Here is a 21,869-nt window from a genome sequence, read left to right as displayed (position 1 = left end):
GTGCGTGTATATATACACATGCAAAATTGAAAAATTTCGGGGGGGGGGGGGTATGAACCCCCCCCCCCCCCCCGAAAGCTAGAAAGATAGAAAGCTTACTGCGCAATGCAAGGTCTGTGACGTTCATTTTGAGAGTGACGACATTGTAAACCACTATTGTCGTGTCGTGGCGGGACAAGAAGTTTTGATCCCACGTGGAAAGTGGGAACTCGCGCCCGGTGCCGTGCCGCGCTTGTTCCCACCACTTCCACGCCACATTTCAAAACCAAAATGTTCGGGGTTTAGGCGCAAATCCTCCCCAAAACGCACGGCGTCCCGCGAAAGCGCAGTGCCCGATTTGGAGGAGCCACCAGAAATAGAACAGCAAAACGAAAGGCACGCGATTACCTATATACGCTACCGAGACTGAGAGTTGCATCACACTGACATTGGATCAGTTGTCAGCTGTCGCTATGCCTTCAAAGCAGTGGATTTTCGAGAGATTTTACGACGAGGTATTGAACAAGATGTGCGGAATATTTTACACTCGCCGGCTCGGGAACGGGCTGCTCAGCGCAAAAATTTGACACGGTACATATAGAAAAGACGAGGACCAGCACTGGTCCACTTATTTTCTATGTGTACCGTGTCAAATTTTTTGCGCTGAGCAGTTTAATGTTGGAATACCAACTAGCCCAATCCCACACTTTGCTTCGGGAACGGAGGCTTACTTGTGCAAAAGATATTTTTAGTTGACGAGCAGTTGAACTGCGTAGTGAACGGCTACAGCACGAAACGCAAACGGCTGTCGTACAGTGTAAGAAGTGCTGCGGGCATGGAACATCTGCTCGGTGAAGTTGAAAAACTGAAGTTGAATACTGACGACCCTTCTAGCGACAGAGTACGCGCGAATAACTGCTCGGTGCTCACATCACGGCCGATCTCTTCGAATTGTTTAAGGCATCGTAGAAGGATGCGATGTAGAAAGATGAGACACCGAAAATACAACTATCCGCCGAAAAAAATTGCTCAGAGACGACATCTATTCGATGTAATCGCACAGTGAGATTTCATTTAGCGAGTTCTCGTAAAATTTTCCGATTTGGGTCAGTATCCCTTTAACCGTCGCGAAAACGTGTCTTGTAAACATTGCAAAAGCATTGGTGATGTTTTTCGAGAATTTTTGTTTTTGAATAAATTGTAGAAACATGAGTACTGTTTTTCGAGAACGTTTTTGTATCTCGAGTAAGTACGCTTCTTTGTACACTATAAAGGCTTTTACAAACGTGTTGGGTTGTTCTTGGTCTAGATAAGACGGCAGCGGCTAAAATTGTGCTGGTAGTTATAAAAATTACGCTGAAAACCCTCATTCGCTTAGAAACTCCTATGCTTGGAAGTTAAGCGCAATGTAGACAGCTCAAATATTGTCACAGGGTCGTGACGTCGACGAAGCCAGCAGTCAGGAGGTTCGAGATGAAACTCTTTATTTGGCCGAACTTGTGGCCGGGAAACTGAAAGTCAAACTACAGCAATACACTGATAGCGGCGAACAGAGCGTCGACCGTCGATCAACTGACAAGCGGTCAAGCGCGTCGGCTTTTAACAGGCGCTATCGAACTTTCCAGCGATATCGCTGGTGGCGGCGTTATCTCTCGACAAAGCTGGAACATTCGCGTGCAGCGCGAAATCTTACCAAAACGATCTACTACAATCGCGAAGCTTCTCGAACACTGCTTCGCGGACAGCGTCGAGCGTTGATAACCGTACTTGCTGGTCAAACCCGAATACATCAAAATAAAACAAGAAGTGGGCGTTGCAATATAGACCGAACATCGATTCTTAGCCAATCAATGAACAACGCACGCGGGCCAATGCATACAGACAACCTTATGCATATCCACCTAAGTATCCACCAAACTAGTACAATAAGAAAGTTGCCGCACAGTTGCCGCGAGCAACTGCGCGGCGGACCGCAGCGTTATGCCGTGGCAGCAGACGACGCGCCGATAGTGGCGCAAGACGGAACTGCAGCGCCGCTAGTTCTCGCGACCGCCGTTCGGACCACCCTCCTCCGCTGGCGGAGATACGGAGCTTTGAAACTGAGTTCGTTCTAGTAACGTTGGCCAAGAGGTCCATCAGCGCGGTGCAGTGGAATCCCAGTATGACAGAGTGCACGGCAAAACTAGTACTTGAGGTTAAGTTTGTAACGGCTGGACCGGCCGATGTATCAATGACCGCTCAGAAAACGCCCTTTCGATAACGAACGGAACAGGTCATATTGGTCGTTAAAATTGGAATTTATCGGATAAATCCGAATTGCCAGAAGTTTCATCGGCGAGTGCTAATCGGATTTTTTCGGATTTATCCGAAAACACGGAGCCCTTTTTATGACCGACTGACTATCTAGTCCCCCGAGTGCTTTCGACATTGGTTGGCCTTGTGGGGGGCATACAGTCGGAATCATGTAATGGCGCAATGTCCTGAAAGCCGCCAGCGCATTTCATTAAAACGGTTTCCGCTCTATCGGTGAAGTCATATCAGAAGGAAAGGTGAGGCGTTTTCGACATTGGAAGTTCGTTTATTTCCCAAAAGACAGCTAAAACGATGACCACAGCGCGTTTGTACCTACACCTTGAGCTGCAGAACCCCGGGAGCGACCAGACGTCTTATAGGAAGTCCAGACAGCGGTTTCAACAAACACACGACAATACACTCCGACACCTGTACAGGGCACTAGAACGGAAAGGGGAGAGGACTCGATCTAAAGTGTGGGCGCTCTCGTTGTGCTCAGTGCAGCGAGTCCCACACAAACGAAGACGAGGACGTCCACGTCCTTCCTCACTGCCAGCCGTGGCCATGCTTTCCGTGCCCTCCGGCGCCGCGGAAGACGCCAGCTCCGCCGTACAGTCCTCCGACGCCACCGCCGTACCCTCCAACACCGTAGCCGCCGCCGACACCGCCGAGGCCACCAAGACTATAGCCGCCTCCGTAGCCACCGTAGCCGCCGTAGCCGCCTCCGTACGCTCCGCCGTAGCCGGCTCCTCCGTATCCGCGGCCCCTGTATCCACCGGCTCCCCCGGCAGGGCCGTATTTAGCCGCCAGCTCGGACGCGGGCGGCTGGGCAGACCGGAGAGCCACGTCAGCGGGGCTCTCGTTCTGAGTGCCGGGCTCGTTGGTGTCGACGCTGGCGCGGAATCCGGCAGCGTCGGCGGCGTACTTGACCGTCCTCTGGCCGCCCTCTGCAGTGTTGATGGTGTAGACACCCTGGACACTGCCGCTGCCGTCGGCTACCTCCTGGCGAGAGCTTGTACCATCGGGGCCCTGGGCTACGTAGCCGAAGTTGTACGGCTTGGGCGTCTCATCAGCGTACGACCTGTAGCCCTGCGGAGGTGATAGAGAAACAACACTATAAGTCGGGTACTACTTTAGAAGTCTGCAGCATTTCCTCGTCTAAGTCGTTTGCACACAAGCCTCCACCAATGGAACGCACATACCCGACTGACGTCATGAGATTGACGGTTGGTGACCGCGCCTTTGAAGAGCATTGCCGAGTGTACGAACCGGACTATTTCTTTGGTCGCGATCGGCTGTCACGCTTCGGTCACCTGGGCGGGGCCTCTCCGGAATTCTTAAGTTGTTATCTGACTTTAGTGACAAATAGGCCCCACATTACTCTATATAAGTGGACTAACCGCAGTGACTGGGCAAACAAATAAAAGTATAGTTATTCCCTTCCGATGAGTCACACATATGGTGATGACTGCCAGTTGGGCGTGTTGGTATACGTTCATGATGGTGAAGCGCTACGAAGAACGGAGACTTTAGAACGCCATGTCCTGTGTTCTTCTAAGGTCTCCGTTCGTTGTAGCGCCTCACCATCAAGTACATATGGTGATTAATGTCCGTACGACAAATGATCACAAGATACGACTTATTCTTCGTCACTTTTTTCTTGCTGGACTTCACTTACTCCGCCTCCGTAATATCCACGGCCGCCTCCTCCGTAGTATCCACCTCCGACACCACCGAGTCCACCAACGCCACCGAGTCCACCTCCGACGAGGCCACCATAGCCGCCACCGTAGCCGCCCCTGTAGCCACCGCCGTAGCCGCCGCCGTAGCCGCCGTAGCCTCCTCTGTACCCTCCACCGTAGGTGCCAGCTCCGAGTCCAACGCCGAGTCCGGCGCCGCCGAGGCCACCTAGTCCGACGCCACCAATACCGCGTGCGCCAATGCCGCCGGCGTTGGCCAGGACGACGAAGCAGAGGGCGGGGATCACTACCTGCGATTCACAGCCATTCCTCCACCACTTGAGCACAACAGCGCAGTAGGAAAACATCGACAAACAGATACACACAACGCAGGGGCTGTGCTGTGTGTATCTTTGTTTGTCTGTCCATGCTTTCTTAAATATTGCGCTGCTGTTGTCAAGATCATGTGCAGTACTCACGGATTCAAATGAGACATCGATTTTTTTTAGTGTAACGACTGGTATTCGCAATTGCTGGAGATGACCGCGTCATGTCGCGACGAATCGGGTCTCTAAAAATAACGTTGGCTCTGATCTACGCGTTCGAGTCGAAATTACACCAATATGACAAACTGAAGACGCTGGCGACGAAAGTATGTGCGTTACTTAGCCCTAAATTGTCCTGTTTCAATTCGTGAGTACTGTACGAACAACTAACATAACAGAGAGCTGAGCTAGTTGGATAGGTATTCATGCTAAAAGACTGGGCGTGCAAACGCGAACACAAGAGAGAATACAAGAGACAAGAGAGTTGTTTTGACTTCTCTCTTGTGTCCGTGTTTGCACGCCCAGTCTTTTAACATGATAACCAACTATCTCGCCAGTACAACATCCATCACTGACGACGTTCCTGACATAAACACGCTTAGCGCGAGGTTGAGTGATTGCTTCAGTAAATGATTGATCGACAAATCGATCGGCTGGCTGATCGTGTACAACGTTCGAAAGACGAATACGCGCGGCTGGTAATATATGCGCTGCCGATAGAGGGCTTCTGGTAAAATTTGATACCTTCTAGTGCAATTGGGTGAGCATAAATTTTACACTCTGCCCTAATTGAAGCGCGATCACCGTGACCAGGAATCGAACCCCGCAAGTTCGTGCGCTTCACAACGCAGCCACAGCGACAACGGCGGCCGGTGCTGATCGTGCGAGAATTTTTGTATCATTGGTTTTCTCCCTTGCTCACCCTATTGACATCTCTAAGGAGGAGGTAAGGACGAAATACTGACAGAATAGAAACATGAATTATATGTGTTACATTGCCACTCAATAATTAAGCCAAGAAACTGGTTTTTGTGTACCAGAAGCTCTTCATCATTTTCCGAAAACTCACGATACGTAACCTTTGGGCTATACGGTATGTGTTAGGACTTTGACAGCAATATGCACAATGCACAGGCAAGTGCGACATAATGCAAGAGTTATGTGTAATCGGTGTACTATGCGTAATATATAAAGGTGTATAGCTTCTCGGTTGGATTTTGACGCCACACCTTGCATTTAGAGGACGACCAGGGAAGCAGTTAGACTAAATATTATTGGATTGGTTGATTCATTGGACGACAATCACGATAATTGTATATAAGCTGTTTCAACGTTCGTTGCTTCGAGTAAGTTGAATGGTCGACCTCTTCATTCCCTCTAGTAAAGTTAGCTACTGCATTGCAAGGTGTCACAAGACATTTTACTGATCCTTACCGTGGGTGTAACTGGTGGTAACGCATCGATTGTGTTAAAGCTGCATCTTGTTTTCACTTCATTAGCATCAATCCATGACAGTTGTCAGCGAAACTTATAGCTAGCCACCAGTAATCTAAAGTCTGGGAAGCCGATTACATCGCAATGGGGTGCTATATTTCTTGAGGAATCGCTACTGTTGGGCTCACTACCATTCATGCTATGACTGTGGGTGTAGTCGCGCAATTAGGACGGGCTTCAAACTTCTTATCAATCCATGCAGTACTTGCACAACTAACGTCACGGTGCCGTATCCTGAGGAGCCTCACGTTTACAGGCACGAGGGCTTGTACTATTACAGAGGCGTTGCTCTTCTGATATCCCCGGAACTATTGCTTTGAATACTGGTCAGAGCTCGTGCTATCAGTTGCCGCGTTTTCTAATTAGGGCGAGATTACTTCATTATAAACGTTAGCACTGTCGCCGCATTAGGCTCTCCTAGCGTTACCCTTACGTTTACACTAGTTCAGGTGCTGCACATCTAAGACAACTGCTATCTATCCATCTATGCTTAGTACAGCTAGCTACCGTATGCTCATGGGGAGCGCGCCAATCCACTTTCGTGCGCTAGTGTTCCTTGCCAACGGTCCCGCCGCATTCGCCAACATGCACCGGGATTGGCTGAACATTTTATCTTAACAGTCCCAAGCGGAAGGGCCTTTCTGACTTCGATCCCTGCTACGAACAAGCTGCACAAACTGGCAGCCGCAAAGATCCACAGTTTCGCGATAACACTGCTCGCAGTAAGGCGATGCCCGACTCATGGAAAGCAAGCGGACGATAGTCCTGGTATTTCGCCGCGTTTTCCAAAGTACGGGCTGCCATGCGAGACCGATCATCTCACCTTCCACATGGCTTCAAGATGCTGCTGCTGCTGCTGCTGCTGCTGCTGCTGGGAGCTGCGGTGCTACGGCTGCTGCAGTGGTGAGATCGCTTGTGTCCAGACCGACGGCCGGGCGGCTCTTTTATACGGTCCCGCTTCGGTGAGACCACACGCCGCTTGGCCGGGATGCATGCAAAAGACGTCGGTCCAGATGCACTGTGATCCACTCTCTTGCCTTTTTAATTCCTTTCATTTCCGGCCTGCCTCCGCCACGTCGCCGCGCACTGCTTTGCTGTCACTTGTCCCGCGCGTAATGGGACCAGGCTTGGGCAAGGGCGAGTCTGTCAGGAGAGACGCCTCTCGCGCTGTCCTGGAATCATATCGTTCATCGAACACGCTCGCTGGTCATCGATACTTTCAACGCCGCTTTTCGAATGCCGTGGGGGACATGCACGCGCCGATCTGAAGTAGACAGAGGAGTATCGGCGTTTGCTGGCGACGGCTGGTGGGAACGTCGGTCTTCGTCTTTAACGTCGGTATAGCCTTTCAAGTCCGAGGATCTTTGCGGACAGAAGCTTGCAAAGCTATAGTGTTGTGATTATCGGGGCTGGCTGTGCGCTGTTTCAGCATCTAAGGTTTTGCGACGTCTCCTGGACATCTCGTTTAGTCAGGCCAGCTATGCTGCTTTCAAGGTGCCTGTAACTTTCACCTCCAGCTTTTCCGTTGCATCTCTTCTCACTCAAGACTACGGTGATCGGTAGTCTAGCGGTTACCATCGATGTGCAGGAACTCGCGTTCTCTGGAAAACTGGCAACGGGCATGTTGTTCAAGCCACGAAGACTATACAATGCTCACTTGAGAGTGCTTTATTTTTCTCGAGTACCGCCGCTGTCGCCAAAGAAGCTGGGGTTGGAAAACGTACCTACAGTCTACCTGGGAGTTTCAGTGACTGATTTAAATGTATCATAAGATGTCCCCGAATGGCGTACTTGTTTTGAGTAGCGGAATGCCAGCGACGAGCCAACCTTGCGGTTCCCGATTTGTAACTGTTTGAATTAAAGATGTGTGTTTCAGTAGCGGTTGCGCAAAAGGCCTGGCTGTGGCGGTTCTTGCGGAGGCAGTGTAGTGCATTTGAACAAAGACCTCTGTTAGAGACTGTTATTTAGGATAAACGAACAGGACCTTCTGATTGCCGACTTCTGACTGTTGTCTGTCTCGTAAATGAAACATCCGTTTTTGTGCAAGATTGCAGATACGCGTTTGAGATTCGTATTCTAGATCGATAAATCAGATATGTAAGGCTTTTTCTTTTACGTAACGTATCGGCACACGGTTCACTCAAGCGCTTTCAGTGCACCTACTATATGCAGTGCAAACACCGATGCATCGTCAACTTCTTAGTGCGCTCTTTTTTTTTCCTTTCTATATTCGAAAGCTTGCCCAACGGCGTAAACGCTCTTAATCTCATTCATCTAACTCTGTGACGCTTGTGGGCATCGCTATAAAAAGGGAGGTAGAGTGACAATCTGAAAGACAGCTCCAACCGACGTAGAAGGAACCGCCAACAGTCGCAGGTATGTTTGAACCCGTACTCACAAAAAGAGCTCTTTCTTCGCAAGATAAACGAATAAGCCAATCTTAACGCAGGCCATATTATTAGCGAAGACTAATGACAAAGGTTGCTTACGAACGAGATGTTTTGTAAGGTCGGCTCTTGTTGCTCATACGTTCTTAGTAAGAGAAACCTCTTTGCAACCCCCCGCGGTGGTCTAGTGGTTATGGTGCTCGACTGCTGACCCGAAGGTTGCGGTGTCGAATCCCTGCCGGCGCAGCCGCATTTCGGTGGATGCAAAATACTAGAGGTCCGTGTGCTTAGATTTAGGTGCACGTTAAAGAACCCCAGGTGGTCGAAATTTCCGGTCTCTCATAGCGTCTCTCATAATCATATCGTGGTTTTGGGACGTAAAACTTCAACAATTAATAAGAACATCCTTGCGAATATGTTCCACTTAAATTTATAGCTGCAGCGGTTCAGTAGCGACGCTGAGAGTGTAATCGACTCCCGTTAGCTCAAACATAGAAGGATTTGGCTGACAACGGTGACAGGTGATATTGTTAAGATAGACTGAGGAAAATACTGTATACTTATGTATAACAACGGCGGCGAATTCATTCTTATGTTACGTCGTTTTGCGGGGCGCACACTCCCCTCTGTGCTTTCGACAAGACGCTAGCCGAAGGCCCGTGCGCGTGACTTGTCTTTGGCGCCGCTCGATGTATACGTCGAAGACGCTTCTGTGACTGCGCGGTCTTCTCGAGTCCTGCCTGTCGCACTGTTGCGTGGTCGTGTCGTCGACGTACCCCTCTCCCTTCCTCCTCTGCTCGCTCTGCGGGATACGTGGGAACCCCGTTCCGGTATGGCGAAGGCCGGACACGAGCATTGCTTCACCCCTCGCCATGTAGAGCATATAGTGAGCCCGCGTACAGCGAAAAATATACAAACACGCGAATTTAGACGATGACATCACAGCCGTCGCGATATTGGCCGGTTGAGATGGATGTATAGTACAGGGTGTGCGAGCTATTATGCGGCGAGCATCCCTGATGTATTCAGTATGCGTTCGACGATCGCGTGGGCTTAGCTGCCTGCGCGGACGCAGACACGAACGTTCCGATTGGAAACACCGACAGTTTTAAATGAGTGAATTCGAAATGCTCTGTAAGTGATACTACACGGGAGTGGGAATGGTTTGGTGGCGTCACGACGCACCACTGCACGCATACCCCTTTGCGTCAAGAAAGAAAAGGATTGCCCTTCACGTTCGCCGTAGCCTCACGTTTCACATTTCGAGTCGATTTGGCTGAGGGTCTTGACTGATCACCCGCAGGTCGCGGGATCGAATCCCGGCCGCGGCAGCCGCATTGCTATTGAGGCATAATGCAGGAGGCCCGTGTGCTTAGATTTAGGCGCACGTTAAAGAACCGCAGGGGGTCCAAATTTCCGGAGCGTTATCATGTCCTGGTTTTGTGACGTAAAACCTTAACACTTGTTATTAGATGCGAAGCACCTTATGGCGGAGTTCAATGCAATGGTGGTGGTGTGCGGCCTGAGCACCCGTACTGCGCATGCGCGAACCCTCTCCACAACCTCCTTTCTACAGGCCTCTTCCCCTCTCCCCTTCCCCCTCTCCACTTACCTTCCCCCTCTTCCATCCCCCATTCCACTTCGCCCCTCTCCACTCCCCCTCTCCACTCCCCCTTTCCACTTTGCCCCTCTCCACTCCCCTTCTGAAACGCGGGCTCGACATGCCGAAGCGCTGCTTCGCATCGCCTCATGGTCCCCTTTAGCGGGAGATGGTGCGAGTTTTATTATCGATTTAGCTGAATATCCGGCGTTCCTGGGGTTATCTCCGCTTATTTCAGCGCGTCATCGTCACCTTGTGGAAGCACGAAGACAAATGCCAAGGATGCACGCCTGGTATTCTTCGCTTGTCAAGCCACGAAGTTCTCTTCTTATATATACCGCGGCTGTTCAACTTGCTCTTGCATAAGCCACCAAGCCCAACAGATGCTTGGCCTTGATTTTGGCTTCACGAAGTGCCGGCAGCATGTAGTGATTGCCACGGGTATTGCAACTCGCGGCAGCAGCAAAATTTCCATCGGCATGACCACCATTCGTTCAGCAATCTGATGATAGATCGACCGCATAATACGTCGACTTCGTTTCGAGAAGCTTTACAAAGGCAATGGCGTACCTTCCCTCAGCAGGGCCGCATACTTTCGCATACCCTAGTAGCCTTGATTACCATCTGCACTTTGTTCCAGATATGTAAATACATTGCGAAAATGAATCACGCGAGACAATACGCTTCCAAATTTTTACCGCAACGGTGACGCATTTATTTTCTGTGGCTTCTTCAATCTGCGCAGTTAGTCCGGCTTCCGACCCCTATCCGGCAACACCGTCTGTAGTGGGATTAGGAAATCTTACTGCCGGAACTACGATACGATTATGAGGTGCGCCATAGTGGGGGACTCGGGATTGATTTTGACCACCTGGGGATCTTTAACGCGTGCCTAAATCTAGGTACACAAGTGTTCTCGCATTTCGTTTCTACCAAAAAGTGGCCGCCGTCGCAGGCAATCGAACCCGCAATCCCTTGCTTAGTAACGCGACACCTTGTCTGATAAGCAGCCCCTGCTGGTTTCAAAGGAGATTTGAGCAAGGCTATAGAGTGAACCTTCCACGTATATGTCGAATCGTATAACACGCTTGACCTGCGCATTCCTGAGAATTCTGTTTGTTTATTTGTCTTTAAGCACTAATTTACTTCCCGACCTTAACGCACCCTACCTCTTCGAGGCTCTGCGTATTCACAACAGCCCGCTACTGTAAAATTGTACGTATAAGAGAAAGAAAGTCACAGTTTCGTCGCAAGGGCGTAGCGATGAATACGATATTAACAAATTTTAATGTTATGCGGAGTAAGGCTAGCAGCTAACTCTACCATTCGAACTGGCGTAGCTCAACAAAACGCTGCAGTGAGGAAACACGGCCGCTGCAGCGAGCGAAGCGACCTTCGTACTGTATATCGCTTCAACGCAAACTGAGGGGTGAGAACACAGCACATACAAAGAGCAGTACCTTTGTATGTGGTGCGCGCGACCGCGCCCGGCCGCTCAATGTACGCAGTTCCTGCAAAAGCCGCGCAGCCCCCCCCCCCCAACTCCCCACTCCGGTACCCCCTATGGGCCTTTTTTGTGCGACGGAAGACAGCCGCCGCGTCTCCTCTCCGCTTGAGCCACGATCGTTGGGTGCGCTCGCACGCTTTCACTCGCACACAGAATATGTACGACGCGCGGGGTGATGTTGTCGCCCTTGTATTTTATACGGAACCTCACGGCGACGGCGAAAATGCGCACGGAGTGTCCGCATAGTCGCTATCGCGTGAAAAAAAAATGTCAGAACGAGATACCATGATGCTAGACTGCAACAGATGAAATAAAACCTGATTATAACAGAGAAGCTGCAACTCCGTTTAAAAGGGAATACCAGGACAGATAACCAGCAACAGCATCTGGCACATCTGCATGATGGGAGCTGTATAGTGTTTGGTTGATTCATTCATAGAGGCACACTAAAGTTTATTCACAAATTATAAACGGAAAAACTCTGGTCATACCAAACTCATAAATTATACTGGGAAAACTCTACTGTCGTTCATTTTGATATCACAGATTTAATAATAAAAGCGGAAACCACGGTCAATGTTTCATTTTTAAGTTTCGCGTCGAGAACTCGGCACAGCTTGAAGCCACGGGTTTGAAAGTGTTTTTCGTATTTTGACCACATTGGCCCAAAGGATATTTTTTTAAACTTGGTACCTCTCAGAGGACAATGTAGGTCATTTTGACCGTTTATAACTACGTAGGCCCTAGTAGAGACCGTCAAAATCTATCATGTCACGGCGATTGGCGCGGGGACTTCAACGTGGAGTCGCCACCCGTATCTTATTCTAACGTAATAGCGTTAAAAAGCTCGTTTCGCTGAAATTCCGGTGTAGGTGTCGGCGGCGGCGGTGTGGTTGTGAGCGAAAATTCGAGGTAGATGCAAATAAAGAAATAATAAAAAATCTTCGGTTCGACTGGGACCGGGGATTCGGACCGGCGACTCCTCTCTGCGTGGCGTGATGCGCTTAGCCGCTCGGCCACCACGCATACATCATCTAGCATACTAACGGCGAGCTATTTATATACACCATTTACCGTTGGTGGTACGCACATCTCGGAGGTTCTTCAGCGGTTTGACTATCACCCGCTAGATTGCGCAAAATGCCCACGGGCGCTAAAGTCCACGGGTGCGCTTTTAAACGGCATTCCCCGCCGTGTGGCCGTGTTAGGCCGCGCCGCATGCATGGGTATAGGAGCCTTTGGCTTTCCTTGCGGCACGTTTTAAGTGTCCACCGAGAAGCAGAGCCATGCTAGCAATTGGGAAGGCGATACGAACACGGTCCGATTACGCTATCGCGTTCTGCTCTTGAAAGCGAAGCTCAAGCGCCCTCGATATTTCTTGCTCGTTTTCTCGCCCGCCGAACGTTTTCTCGCTTCAAGCGCGTGGTGATTTTGGTAGTGTGAATAATTTGAATATTGTGAGTAATTTACTAATACTACGAGAAAAATCGATTTCTCTTTAGCGTCCCTTTAACATACCAAAGCAACGCTGACGGCACCAGTGATGACTTTAAGTGGAGGAGTCCACATTTCTTAGCGACCACTCGAAGGACTAAGTGCTTTAACACTCAACTAAAAGCGTGTTGGTGTTATCGGATCTTGTCCCCCCTTGAAATGCTTGAAATGCGGCTTATAGGTCCGTGACCAGGAACCAAACCGAAGGGTACAGCAACAGTCATGTCATCAAGGGGTGGTCAATGTGGTGTTTGTACGGGCTACAGTGTCCGTCACATGTTTCGTATTCGATAGCGTGCACGGTAAGGTCGCAACATTAAAGTGTGTTTTCTATTGTTGTAGTGTCAGGCGTTTCCAAAGCCTTTCGCGGTTGACGGTGCAAGGGAATGACGCTTCGCGCGTCTAAACACGGTGTCTTATGCCGGAGTCAAACGGTGCACTTCTGATCGCTGTCGAGCCCGAACAGGATCGAATTTCTCAAAAGTGATTGGCTCCCTTCTACGGCTTGCGTATATGGGCCAATCACAATCGTGAAATTCCATCCGAATCAGGAGCGATCGCTGTCAGAAGTAACCGAGTGTCACCGGTAGTCGTAAATGATTGGCTTTAGCAGGTCCGTACTACGCTAGCTGGTTATGGAAATTGTCTAAAGCAGCCATTGTTTCATCGGTGTTTATGTATGGACCCGGAAATTCAAGAGCACACCGTGACAAATTGTTCAATAAGAATTGCGGACCATTTTCATAATCCGCAAGTGCGCTTTCCTGCGCTGCATATTCGCCCTTCTAATGGCGGCACCTGTCGTGCTTTACGTGGAGACGAGGTCGTAGCTGCACATGCTGTGGTTTGTCTACTATGCGCGTTTATGTCAAGAGAGCCGAGTCTACATTTCCCACGTCATAGCGCAAGCAAACTGCGCTTGAATACGCGGTTTGCAGTAAGTGGCTAGCCGCCATTAGTAGGGCAAACCGCATAGCAAGAAAGCTAGCTTTAGAATTATGAAAAAGGTCTAACACATTACAGCATATGCCAGCACGCATCAGGAACGATAATTGCTGAGGTTTTACGTCCCAAAACCGCGGTATGATTAGGGACGCCGTAGAGGAGGGTTCCTGAAATTTCGACCACCTGGGGCTCTTTAACGTGCACCTAAATCTAAGTAAACGGGCCTCTACCATTCCCGCCTCCATCGAGATGCCACCGCCGTGGCCGGGATTCGATCCCGCGACCTTCAGGTCAACAGAGCACCATGGCCACTAGACCACCGCGGCGGGTACGCATCGGAAACAGGGACGATACACTAACATAAGAATGAACAAGAACGTAAGGGCATTCAATGCTTGCGGTTTTGTCTATTGTTATTTTTATCTGTCGTTCTTATTTTCGATCAGATATCATGTCCGATAAGATATATAAGATAAACTCCCACAACATATCGGGACTAACCAACTAGCCCACTAGTACGTCTCAACTGTCAAGTAGTAGTCTACTTACACGTCAGCCGCTCGGTATCACGTGACATCAGCAGAAACGTCACGTAAGACGTCATTGGTAAAATTGGCACGTCGCTGTCGACTATGGTTCTAGCATTAGTGATGCTTGCAAAATAGCGAGAACCGCGAAGCGGCACAGGCGTAGGCTACTGGCCTCCCAGTGACACGGGCCGACCAGTGACAATGGCAGAATACCATTACTTATGCAACGCAGACAGAACCTTCTATTTCATTCAAACTGTACGGAGATGGTATGACGTCACACGAGGCATTTCTGCTCAGGTCACGTGACTTCGAGCTTGCAGTTGTGTTTATATTGAAGTGAATGAGGTCGCCAGGTGCATCCTTTAAAAAAATCTGTTATAATCTCGAAATAACATGATGATTAACAAGGTGGCTACTTGGGCTGGTTGGTACTGCATTCTAAAAGGAAAAACTTTGGGGGGGGGGGGGGCGCATAACGTTTGAGGAAAGAAGTCAGACAGGACAGATTGTCCTATCTGACTTTTCTCCTCAAACGTTTCGCACGCACACACAAAAAAGGTTTTTCCTTTTGGAACCATGATGAGCGCGCACGTCTCACATCTGAAGTCTTCCATTACCACAACAGTGATGAAGCATGTGTAAGCGTCCCATCAATTCCACTCCTTTAGTAAGTGATATCTTTCCTATCAGATTGACTACAGTATTGCTTCTGCGCATCCTGGCTTCACCCTTTTGTTGTTGCTGTTTTACAAAAGTGGTTTAGTATATACGCTGCCTGAAAGAATAAACATTTGGTTCTTAGCAAGCGCAGTGGTCTGTGCTCTTCCGTTTCGTCCTGTCTTATTGCGCTGTTTCCTGCATATAATCATGAACCAGCCAGCCCAAATACATAGATTCTCCCTCTCGCCGCCACGGTGGTACTGTGGTTACGGTGCTAGCAGCTGCTGACCCGAAGGTCGTTGGTTCGATCCCGGCCGCGGCGGTCGCATTTTCGATGGAGGCGAAAATGCTAGAGGCCCGTGTACTTAGCTTTAGGTGCACGTTAAAGAACACCAGGTGTTTGAAACTTCCAAAGCCCTCCACTAAGGCGCGCCTCATAATCATATCGTGGTTTTGGGACGTAAAGCCCCAGCAGTTATTATTAATTAGATTCTTCCTCTTAAGCGTGTTCACCTCACACATTGATTTCGATACTGAAGAAGATCGCTAGGCCGCGCGCGGTCGAAAGAAAATGCGCGCGCCATTTCAGTGTTGAACGCGGCGTGGACAATTGCTTGACACGCATACTGCTGCTGGCGACCTCGTTGGCGATGTAGGCGCTTCCGATGGCTAATGCGTGCGAAACGTCATTTCGAGCACCGACGCTCACTGCTGTGACTCACGCACGGACGCACGCCATCCGCTATCTGTCACTCTGTGCGGACGACCAAGCTTTTCGTGCCAGACACCGTCAAACGATCTTCCGACCTGCCAGTCTGCAGCACGCTTGGAGTGCGCGCGTACGCGGAACCTCGCACCGACGAAATTGGTTGGATGCGGATGTCCGGCCGTCACACTGCGTAGTCGAGCGTCAACTTATTGGTCCTCTTCGACGGACATCGAAGCGCCAGCCCACCGTCACGTAGCTTATTGAGACTGGGGTGTCGTGCTACTACAAACTCGAAGACGTGGGTTCGATTCCCAGTCGCCGCGGCCGCATATCGATGTTGCCGGAATGCAAGAACACCCGTCTGCTTAGATTATAAGCGCCGGTTAAAGAAACACAGATGGCCAAACTGGAATCGAGAGTCCCCCCACTACGGCGCGCCTCATTATGACATCGGGGTTTTGCCACGCGAAAACCTCCGGCTTTTTTTTTTATCGGAGCAGTGCGCCTCTAGGGGCGCCCTCCTAGCCGAACGAGACAGGCTAACTGAATACATCTCAAAGACATACCAGCAAGCCCACAGAACCTTTTACACGCCACGCAAAGACACCAACAGTGCACAAGAAGTGACTTTACGCCATTTACAAACAAAAACCTTCCCGAGCCTGTTTCAACTCAAATGGGTATTCCCCGAGATTTAAAAAAAAAACAGACACATGCACCCAATGCAAACAGGAAACAGCCACACTCAAACATATGCTGTGGGAAAGTCAAGCTCCGAGGCCCTCTCGCGGAGGTGGGCCGCCGCGCTGCGCAGCTATAGACCTCGGCGGCCAACTCTGGGCCGTCCAGCGCGGGCCCACGAAGCGGCGTTGAGACAACACCTCGACACGATGGGAGCCGGGTGTCTAAAACCTGCTGGGCCTCTCAATAAAGTTATTTCCGTCCATATCGGAGCGTCAAGCTGCATCTGTGTCCATGCTTGTCGCGCCCCAGTTGGGAGCAGAAGAGTGTTAGAAAGCACTCTTATTATTTATAATCTCGGCAATGAGACGATCATTTTTACTAAGGGCTACTACAGCTGCCCCTTAATTTTTCGGATGAGACTGGATCGTACAGCAGAGAGTGACCGCATTCATCCACTTTATCGCTTATGACCTAATATAAACATGTTATTTTCACCTTTCTTTAATACGTTCAACGCTTCTAATCACTTTTATGGTCCCGGGTCGCTGCTCGGGCGCTGCGTGCAGCCCGACTGCGGCAAGGACCAGCGCACACTGTAAAAGTACGCGACCGCGAACTGTTCATGCCGCCTACCAAGCGTATGCGCCCAAGTCAGTTCTGTCGCCAGGGGTTAAAGTCAACGGTCGGACGGGCCTCGTCGCCAAAAGTTATAACACTCCCACGATTCCTGTTAATCATCAATGCACGCCCACATACATGCGCCCCTCAAAGACTCCAGTACGCGTGCATGAAGCTGCCCCTGTGGGCTGGGGCACCCTGAAAGCAACGTTAACCCCACCTCACCTTGAAAAAAGGGGTACTTTGCGCTTGTCTGTTGTGTTTCTTTCTGGTCTTCGTGTTTTTTGCGCAGCGTATGCATTAAGTGTGAAAGACTAAGCACTGGCGCTTTTCATTGTGATTCATGTAAGGCCCAGAGGCTCTGCTGTGGTATTGTGGAGCTGATCCTGATTTCAACGAAAGTTTAGGGGGTACCGATGTTGAGCGGTGAGCTTGATGGTGCTGAATAATCGATGTTCCCAAGCAGCGCTTAGAACAACGCTGATGAGAGAAGGCGCTGTCTTCGTATTTCGTCCGTCGTCTTTGTTTTTCGCGCTGAGAAACAAGGGGCAGCAGAATTGAGCATGCTGTCAGGCCAGATAAATTATTTCCTGCAATTCGAAGCAGATTTATCTCTTGTTCTATAGGTCCTGTTCAACTTACATATCATATTTGGTCATATTTTTCGAGCCCCGTTGCCATTAATGGAGTTTAGAGGGTCATAGCCTACATCTCCCAGAGCTGCTGCCGTTTTTCAGATATTGTTCCTGACCCTGTTGTCGATCGGGCCAATGTCGTGGCCCTGAAAGCATTGCGTTTTTTTGTCCTCGTCTGAATGGCTTAATTCCATGAATAAATAAGGAAGTAAAACACAAAGACATTTGTTGTTTTTGTCAACAAGTAACGTTTATTTCCTAAACGCAGCGAACAAAACAAAAGGACCACACCACATTTATCCATACACCACGACGTGAAGCACCCTGCTTGCGGGGGCTCTCCGAAAGCTCTGACCCCGCTCCCACGCACACGAACGAAGCACAGTACACGTACAGTAGGGGGACAAGGACACAACGACGACGACTGCAAGCACGTCCTCATGCACGCGCACACAAAGTCTAGCACAGACACATACGGGCTTCTTCATTTTCACCATTGCCAGCCGCCGCCAGCACCACCGGCACCACCGCCGTACTTCCCGGCGCCCCCGGCGCCGCGGTATCCGCCGGCTCCGCCCAAGAATCCACCGGCACCTCCTCTGTAGCCACCGGCGCCACCGTAGCCACCGGCACCACCGTAGCCACCAGCGCCTCCGAATCCTCCGAGACCACCGGCGCCGCCGTGATGACCACCGAAGGCCCCAGCTCCACCTCCCAGGCCTCCGAGACCGCCTCCGAAACCTCCAGCGCCGCGACCGAATCCTCCCTTGCCGAAGCCGGCTCCGAGACCTCCGCCTAGACCTCCACCAAGACCGTATCCTCCAGCTCCGTAGCCGCCAGTACCACCTCCGTATCCACCGGCTCCACCACGGTACGCGCCGCCGCCGTAGCCGCCGGCTCCGCCACCGTATCCACCGCGGCCTCCGCCGTACGCAGAAGGTCCGGTAGGTCCGTACTTGGCCGCCAGCTGGGACGCGGGTGGCTGCGACGACACCAGGTTCACGTCGGCGGGGCTGTCGCTCTCGGTTCCGGGCTCGTTGGTCTCGACGATGGCGCGGAATCCGCCGGCGTCGGCAGAGTACTTCACTTTCCTCTGGCCGCCCTCCGTGCTGATGGTGTAGACTCCCTGGACGCGGCCGCTACCGTCACCCGCCTCCTGGCGTGAGCTGGAACCGTCGGGCCCCTGAGCGGCGTAGCCGAAGTTGTATGGCTTGGGAGTCTCGTCGACGTAGCCGCCCCTGTAGCCCTGCGTGTACGGCAAGCACCCGAATGAAAGGAGTATGAATGAAACCCGAATGAAAGGAGTATGAAAGGAGTACAGTCACACAACAGGCCAATAGCACACCGTTCACAAGCGCACACTGATATCATAAAACCTGGCTAAGGTCATATTTCTCATGGTGTGCCACTGACTAGACAGAATCATGCAGCCATTGTTCATGCTAGATGCGCATCTGACTATTGATGTACGTTTACGTCAAGTGGAAACAAGTATACTGGTGGTCGCCTCTGTCGGAAGCTGCAGACGCTGAAGCTGGAGCGACCAATGACTACAATTGTCGCCAGATGTGTCTACAGCAGTTGATGCGTCGAAATGGCAGAACATGTCGCGAATTCGATCAAAACCACTTACTCCGCCTCCACCACCGCCTCCGTAGTATCCACGGCCGCCAGCACCGCCGGCGCCTCCGAGGTAACCACCGCCAAGACCCCCGCCGAGACCTCCGCCGAGACCTCCGCCAAGACCTCCGCCATATCCTCCACCAAGTCCGCCTGCACCGCCGAATCCACCTCTGTAGCCGCCGCCGGCGCCACCGCCGTGGTGACCTCCGTGGTGGACAGTGAAGCTCGTTCCTCCGAGGCCACCGCCGCCGAGGCCGCCACCGAGTCCAGCGCCGCCGAGTCCACCACCGAGTCCAGCGCCGCCCAGGCCTCCGCCGAAGCCACCACCGCCGTGGTGACCACCGAAGCCGCCACCACCGTGGTGTCCGCCGAAACCGCCACCACCGGCACCGCCTCTACCAAAACCGGCACCACCGAAGCCGCCGCCGCCAAATCCACCTCCAATGTTACCGGCGTTCGCCAGGACGGCGAAGCACAGTGCGGAAACTGCGACCTGCGAGTGAACAGTTGATCAGTAAGCTATTGTCGTTCATTCTTGGTCCCCGTTTAGCTCGCCTACATGCGTCGGCTCCTATGCACTTTAAGCCCATTGATGCATCTTCAGCACTCACACTTCTTAAAGAAGGTGCCCTGTTGGCGTTATTTCTTGCATCTCACAACTTTTAAAACGTCATGCTGGAACCCTTTGTCCATACAATGCCCTCATACTAATATCGGGCGTAAGCCATGCATAATTATGACACATAACCCTGAATATTCCGCGTAAATCAATATCTGGCCGCCTCCTTTTATTGTCATGGCTTAGCCCGTGGAAAATCCTTGTCGCAGCTATGATCGAATAGAAAACATACTACTCTAGATTGCATTTGTTGGGGTAACTTTCAAATTTGATTGGTCGTCTATCAACGGACATGTTAACTGACCTAAGCTGGGCGGTAAGTAGCTGGTGTCAGGCACGTAGGCAAGGGGGGGGGCCCGGGGGGCCCGGCCCCCCCCCCCCGAAATTCGTCCAGCCTTTTATGTTCCCGGGCAATTTTTTTTTCTTTTTGCCATGAAAAGATTTTCTTTCGAATAATTAGGCCTTGCCCCCCCCCCCCCCCCCCCCCGAAAAAAAATCCTGGCTACGTGCCTGGCTGGTGTCACGGTCTTTGTCAGCATTCTCAAAGCACTCCGTTGTCACCTTGGTTGGACTTGTTACCAACGACAGTTCTTCTGCCTAAACTTGTACACGCATTGTGTACGCCCCCTCAACAAGCTATGACGTCTGCCTCTGTCATTCGCATATATGTAAAATTCGATGTATCCGTATTCAACCGAAGGCTGCCTGTTCTGAATATCTCTGTTGGGCACATTCGCGATTGGACTTGCCAACGTATCCATGGTTACAGGGGAAATGCTGTTAGCGAACAATTATTCGTAGTGGTTTCCAAGAAGCCGTATACATTTGAAGCTGGTCGGTGTAGTTCATCGATAGATTTTGGCTCCTGCTCACTACGAACTTGTTACTGAGAGCCTTTGAGGGAAACGGCCCCTACCATGAACGACGGTGCCTTCACTTTTGGCGAGTTGGCATCAAGAGTTCCTCATGGCTACTTAAAACTGTCAAACGATTCTGAGAGCCCTTCATTAGCATAACTAATCAAAATAGCGTTTGCTGCATCAGTTGATACAACCGTTCTCCAGCTTTCCATTAGTGGCATTAGCAACGGCGCTTGCAACGAACTAAGGTAGCCTGCTGGTTAAGTTAGGTTATCTAATGCAAGCAGATCTTCATCGTTGAACTGCAGGGAGATGTTAGAGGTCTTAACATAACACCAGTGACTGCGCAATAAGCTTGTTTACCATAAATTTAACTGCATAACGCACCTTCAGTTGTTTCGCGCTGTGACTGTGCCATATTTCATTGTAGCATTACTAGCTGCTCTGCGCATGCGGTTAATTAAGACTGAGTAGCCGGTATTATAGGTTCTATTCATCAGCTAGTCCCTTGCTGAGGGCTACTGCTCCGCGATTACAATACAGCACTAGCCGTTTGCGACATTCGTAACCGAAAGCTTTTTAGCTGTACAGCATTCCAAGCTGTTCTGCATGGTTGACTAAGATGCAGTAGCTTGCACTGCAGTATAGATTTTATGCATAAGATAAACTTGTTGATGAGCGCAGCTGCTCCGCATACGATGCCAGTAGCTTGCTGGTGACGTTCGTAACCGAAAGCTTTTTAACTGTGTAGCATTCCAGGCTACTCTGCATGGTCGACTGCGATACAATACTCGGTAGTATGGTTCTATCCATACTACCGAGTATGGATAGAACAGGACAGCTACTCTGCGTACTATGCATTTAGCTTGTTTGTGACGTTATTCGCCGAAAGCCATAGCTAGGTATCCCTTCCGCGTCGCGTTGTCGCAGCGATGCGCTGTCCCTCTGCACACGGCAGGCAGGTAGGCAGACCCCCGTGAATGCATCCGATAGTCCTGGGGTTTCGCTCCGGGGGGGCCTGCCGTACGAGTCCGCCGTGCTTGTGCAGGACGCCGAGGGTGGCTGCGGCTCACCTTCCACATGGCTGTGTAACGCTGCTGCTGCCGCCGCTTGAGAGCTTATTACACTGGGTGCTGCTGCTGCGGTGGTGAGATCGCTTGTGTCCAGACCGAGAGCCGGCGGGCCCTTTTATACGGGCCGCGCCGATGCGGCCGCGTGTTGGCCG

General features: G+C 50.9%; 3 protein-coding genes across 6 annotated transcripts in view; 1 reads left to right on the top strand and 2 right to left on the bottom strand.

The window, feature by feature from the left end:
- Positions 1–2,536: 2,536 nt before the first annotated feature.
- Positions 2,537–6,723, bottom strand: LOC119396407 (uncharacterized). Its single transcript, XM_037663615.2, has 3 exons — positions 6,594–6,723; positions 3,950–4,261; positions 2,537–3,360 (listed from the first exon to the last, which is right to left on the bottom strand). The coding sequence occupies exons 1-3, from the start codon at positions 6,600–6,602 to the stop codon at positions 2,818–2,820; spliced, it is 864 nt and encodes a 287-aa protein (XP_037519543.1). The 5' UTR covers positions 6,603–6,723; the 3' UTR covers positions 2,537–2,817.
- The window catches only part of LOC119396408 (adult-specific rigid cuticular protein 15.5), a 180,302-nt gene continuing 164,854 nt past the window's right edge, over positions 6,422–21,869 (top strand). The window contains exon 1 of one of the 2 annotated variants that reach the window (XM_037663617.2): positions 6,422–6,673. In XM_037663617.2, the coding sequence (XP_037519545.1) occupies positions 6,512–6,673 (162 nt within the window). In that variant the 5' untranslated portion in view covers positions 6,422–6,511. The remainder of the gene's footprint in view (positions 6,674–21,869) is intronic. The other variant, XM_037663616.2, reaches the window with a different exon arrangement.
- Positions 17,767–21,836, bottom strand: LOC119396406 (uncharacterized). 3 transcript variants are annotated; one of them, XM_049417076.1, is made up of 4 exons: positions 21,718–21,836; positions 19,265–19,658; positions 19,176–19,228; positions 17,767–18,788 (listed from the first exon to the last, which is right to left on the bottom strand). In XM_049417076.1, exons 1-4 carry the CDS (start codon positions 21,724–21,726, stop codon positions 18,033–18,035), a joined length of 1,212 nt encoding a protein of 403 aa, XP_049273033.1. In that variant the 5' UTR covers positions 21,727–21,836; the 3' UTR covers positions 17,767–18,032. The 3 variants fall into 3 exon arrangements, with proteins under 3 accessions (XP_049273033.1, XP_049273034.1, XP_049273032.1); XM_049417077.1 differs by having other exon boundaries at positions 19,277–19,658; XM_049417075.1 differs by having other exon boundaries at positions 19,176–19,658.

This window comes from Rhipicephalus sanguineus, chromosome 6, assembly GCF_013339695.2.
Source record: "Rhipicephalus sanguineus isolate Rsan-2018 chromosome 6, BIME_Rsan_1.4, whole genome shotgun sequence".
In the NCBI taxonomy this organism is placed as follows: domain Eukaryota; kingdom Metazoa; phylum Arthropoda; class Arachnida; order Ixodida; family Ixodidae; genus Rhipicephalus; species Rhipicephalus sanguineus.
Note: the sequence above shows the minus strand (reverse complement) of the source record. Positions and strands in the feature narration are given on the sequence as shown.

Bases quoted from the DNA above. Each gene is read 5' to 3' on its own strand.
- LOC119396407 (XM_037663615.2), bottom strand. The intron at 3,361-3,949 runs GTAAGTGAAGTC...TCACCTCCGCAG, and splicing joins GTGGATATTACGGAGGCGGA to GGCTACAGGTCGTACGCTGA.
- LOC119396406 (XM_049417075.1), bottom strand. The intron at 18,789-19,175 runs GTAAGTGGTTTT...CCGTACACGCAG, and splicing joins GAGGCGGTGGTGGAGGCGGA to GGCTACAGGGGCGGCTACGT.